Here is a 4,176-nt window from a genome sequence, read left to right as displayed (position 1 = left end):
AAAGCCTTCGACAGAGTCCCCCACGAAAGACTAATTAGAAAGGTAGAAGCTCATGGCATCAAAGGTGACATCCTTAAATGGATTAGGGCGTGGTTACAGGACAGGAAACAGCCAGTGAGCATTAACGGCACTAAGTCCCATTGGAGCAACGTCACAAGTGGTGTTCCCCAAGGCTCAGTACTTGGACCATTATTATTTATTATATACATAAACGACATAGCTATCGGCATAGACAGCAACATAAGTAAATTTGCTGATGACACTAAAATAGGATGTGTTATTAAATCTGACGAGGACTCGGCAAAACTACAGGTAGATCTAAACAAATTTTTCAAATGGTCTGAAAAATGGCAGATGAAATTCAACGTCGACAAATGTAAAGTACTCAGTATAGGAGATGTAAACAGGGAAACCAGTTACCAGATGAACAACGATGCCATAGAGAAATCCCACTGCGAGAGAGATTTAGGAGTAATGATAAGTAGGAACCTTAAACCAAGTAAACAATGTGTTTTTGCTCGTAACAAGGCTAATAAAGTACTTGGGTTCATACAAAGGAGTGTTAGTTACAAGACTAGCGAGGTCATCCTAAAACTGTATCTTGCTCTTGTGAGACCACACCTGGACTACGCAGTTCAGTTCTGGTCACCGTTTTACAGAATGGATATAGAATCCTTGGAAAGAATTCAGAGGAGAATGACAAGACTAATCCCGGGCATTAGGAACCTTGAGTATAGCCCTTTAGTGTCTAACGTTCCCATTTTGGGAACATAACTTTCAAATATTCTCCCGTGATTATTAACATAATATTCTAATTTATTTCATAGCAGATATATTGTTATACATCTAAATTACTATTCTGCATAAAAAGATTCCAATACTCTGTAATACCCATGTTACTTTTTGTGGTATGTTCTGAAGGAATTTGATGTAAAAATGACTACTCGAAATAAACATTTTCTCTCAATAAAAAAAATTCTCCTGAGTTATTTATTTACATGGTGTGCTGTCTAAGTACTCCTTCTTATCTTATACATTTCAATAAATGTGATTTATATTATAATTATGTCGCTATAAGTGTTTTTGTATGATGTTCCCAAAATGGGAACGCTGGACACATCCGTAGTCTGCCTACCCTTATTTACTCATCAACGTAAAAAGGAAAATGTCTCGTTTGGTCGTCACTCAATTCCTCCAAGTGTTGCTGATGTGCATTTAGGAAAGGAAATGTTTGAAATTTTCAAACTTTTCTTCACAGATGAAATCATAAGTCACCTAACAGAACAAACAAATTTGTATGCTCATCGAGACAAAAACAACAAAGACTTCTGTGTTGATGAGAATGACATGATGAAGTTTTTGGGACTTCTCTTGATCAGTGGATATCACAGTGTTCCCTCTGAAAATGACTACTGGTCATCAAGCGAAGACTTGGAAATACCAATATTCGCCAACACTATGTGCAGAGAAAGGTTCAAATCCATCAAGAGGTTCTTTCATGTGGCTGATAATAACAATTTGGAAAATTCAAAGGTGGCCAAGATTCTGCCCCTCCTTCACATGCTGAGAAATAATTGTCAAAAACATGGAATTTTTCATGAATTTCTCAGCATTGACGAATCAATGATCCCGTACCGCGGACACCACAGCGCCAAACAGTTCATCAGAAACAAACCTGTTAGGTTTGGTTACAAGATGTGGATGATGTGCAGTGCTGACGGTTATCCTTATAACTTTTCTATTTATTGTGGAAAAGATAAAAGCAAGAAGGAGCTTTTAGGCTATCAAGTTGTCATGGACATGCTACAGCCAGTGGTGAATAAAGATGAACATGTTGTATTTTTCGACAACTTTTTCACTAGTCACGCATTGATGATTGACCTTACAAGCAATGGGTTTAGAGCCTGTGGAACAATCAGAGATAACCGCACAGGAAAGTGCCCTCTTCTATCAAAGAAAGAACTTGAAAAAAAAGAAAGAGGTTCATACGACTACAGATCGGATGATTCCGTCCTATGTTCTAGATGGAATGATAACAGCATTGTTACAGTAGCTAGCAACTACTATGGAGTCAGTCCTATGCAAAAAGTAAACAGATGGGTAAAAAATGAAGGAAGGAAGGCAATAAACCAGCCACATATGATAAAAATGTATAACAAAGGAATGGGTGGTGTAGATGTTTGTGACCAGATGCTGTCAACCTACAGGCCAAGACTACGCTCCAAGAAATGGTGGTGGAATATTTGGTCTCATCTACTGAACCTCTCCATTGTAGCTAGTTTCAGATTCTACCAGCATGTAAATCCTGGCTCTCAGATCAGCCATAAGGATTTCAGGCGTGAAATAGCTCGCACACTTGCAAGAATCGAAACACCAAGAAAACGAGAAGGTGGTCCAACATCCTCTGTACCAAAAGCAATAAGATATGATAATGTAAACCACTTTCTTCAGGAGTTTTCAAAAGGTAGATGCTATGTATGCAAGAAAAACACACGTCTGAAGTGCATCAAGTGCGAGAAAACACTTCACAAGGCGTGCAGTATCAACTTCCATAAGAAATGATTGTCAAACTACTTTTCAGAATTTGAGTGTAATTGCTTATTTTGATAATACTGATTATATATATATATATATATATATATATATATATATATATATATATATATATATATATATATATATATATATATATATATATATATATATATATATGATAATATCATGAATGTACTCCGGAAGTGTCCAACGTTCCCATTTTGGGAACATACTCAAAATACAAAAATAAACCAGAAAGGGAAAAAAGAGAGTTTTATTTTCATTCAGTGGATTCATACGAAATACTTCCGAAAGTTGTGGCTCTATACCTAAACTTTATAAGGCTACGGTCACTAAAGGGATAGAGACAGGCTAAAGCATCTTAATTTGCACTCCCTCGAGAGACGTAGAGCGAGGGGCGACCTGATACAGGTGTATAAGTGGAAGGCAGGGCTAAACAAAGGGGACATTACAAAGGTACTCAAACTATCCAACTAGGAGCGAACTCTTAACAATGGTTTTAAATTAGATAAATTTAGATTTAGGCGTGAAATCGGTAAACACTGGTTTGGAAACAGAGTAGTGGATGAATGGAACAAGTTACCAAATATCATCATTAACTCGAATACGCTGAATAGCTTCAAACATAGGTTGGATGCTTATATGAGCAATAGGGGTTGGGTGTAAACGGGACTGCCCAGTATGGGCCAAAAGGCCCGCTGCAGTTTCCTCCATTCTTATGTTCTTATGTTCAACCTTCATATTTTGTGAGGTTATCATTGTTAGGTCTCCAGGTGAAGTGAGGTCACCTCACGTGAGGTTATGTAATGCTCCCCCAAACGTAATACCCCTTCTCTCAGTTGTCTTTTCAAACTATCAAAGTTTGCCCTTCTGAAATCTGGGACGTTAATGAAATTTTCCCTGCGACTTCCCTTTAAATTCTAATTTGGAATCTAATTTCTTTGTGATCGCTGTTAGCAAGTTCGTTCCCTACCTCGATATTGCTAATGAGGTTTTCTCTGTTAGACAGAACTAAATCGAGTATATTATTAACCCGGGTGGGTTTGGTTATATGTTGACTTAGGAAACAGTCCTGGATTGTTTCAAGAAAATCCTTTGATTCTGAGTTACCCGTAAGGTCGATCCAATCAATTTGGCTGAAGTTAAAGTCGCCTACTCTACAAACTATGTTGTTTCTGGAAGCCCTGCGCATTTCATCCCAAATAAGTCGCTCATTAACTCCATCAAGATCAGGAGTTCTATATATTACCCCTGTGATTAATTTTCCCTACTATCGGTTATTTCTATCCAAATTGTTTCTATATTCAGTTCAGTTTTTATTTCCTTATTTATTTCACTCTTCAGATTATCCCTGGCATAGAATGTTACTCCTCCTCCTTTCCAAACTGCCTATCAGTATGGAATAATTTGTAGCCTACAATTTGGTATTCGACAGGTAACTCACTTGAGTCCAAGTTTTATCCATGTTTCGGTGAATGCTATTATATCGATTTTTTCGTTACATACATACGCCTTGATTTCATCCATTTCGTTTCTCAAACTCCTACTGTTTGCGTACTAGGCACTTAAGTTAGTCGTGATCTGAGTCCTCTCTTTAACGCATTTTGGTTCTAGCTAACT

At 37.5% G+C, this 4,176-nt stretch overlaps 1 protein-coding gene across 1 annotated transcript; it reads left to right on the top strand.

Moving 5' to 3' along the window:
• Positions 1 to 1,101: 1,101 nt before the first annotated feature.
• LOC121870534 (piggyBac transposable element-derived protein 3-like) lies at positions 1,102 to 2,562 on the top strand. Its single transcript, XM_042372367.1, has one exon. The coding sequence runs from the start codon at positions 1,102 to 1,104 to the stop codon at positions 2,560 to 2,562; it is 1,461 nt and encodes a 486-aa protein (XP_042228301.1).
• The last annotated feature ends 1,614 nt before the right edge of the window (positions 2,563 to 4,176 follow it).

The sequence above is a fragment of the Homarus americanus genome, unplaced genomic scaffold, assembly GCF_018991925.1.
Source record: "Homarus americanus isolate GMGI-L3 unplaced genomic scaffold, GMGI_Hamer_2.0 scaffold56333, whole genome shotgun sequence".
NCBI lineage: Eukaryota > Metazoa > Arthropoda > Malacostraca > Decapoda > Nephropidae > Homarus > Homarus americanus.
Note: the sequence above shows the minus strand (reverse complement) of the source record. Positions and strands in the feature narration are given on the sequence as shown.

What these genes read in the sequence shown, in the direction of transcription:
- LOC121870534 (XM_042372367.1), top strand. Translation starts at nt 1,102, where the DNA reads ATGGGAACGCTGGACACATCCGTAGTCTGCCTACCCTTATTTACTCAT.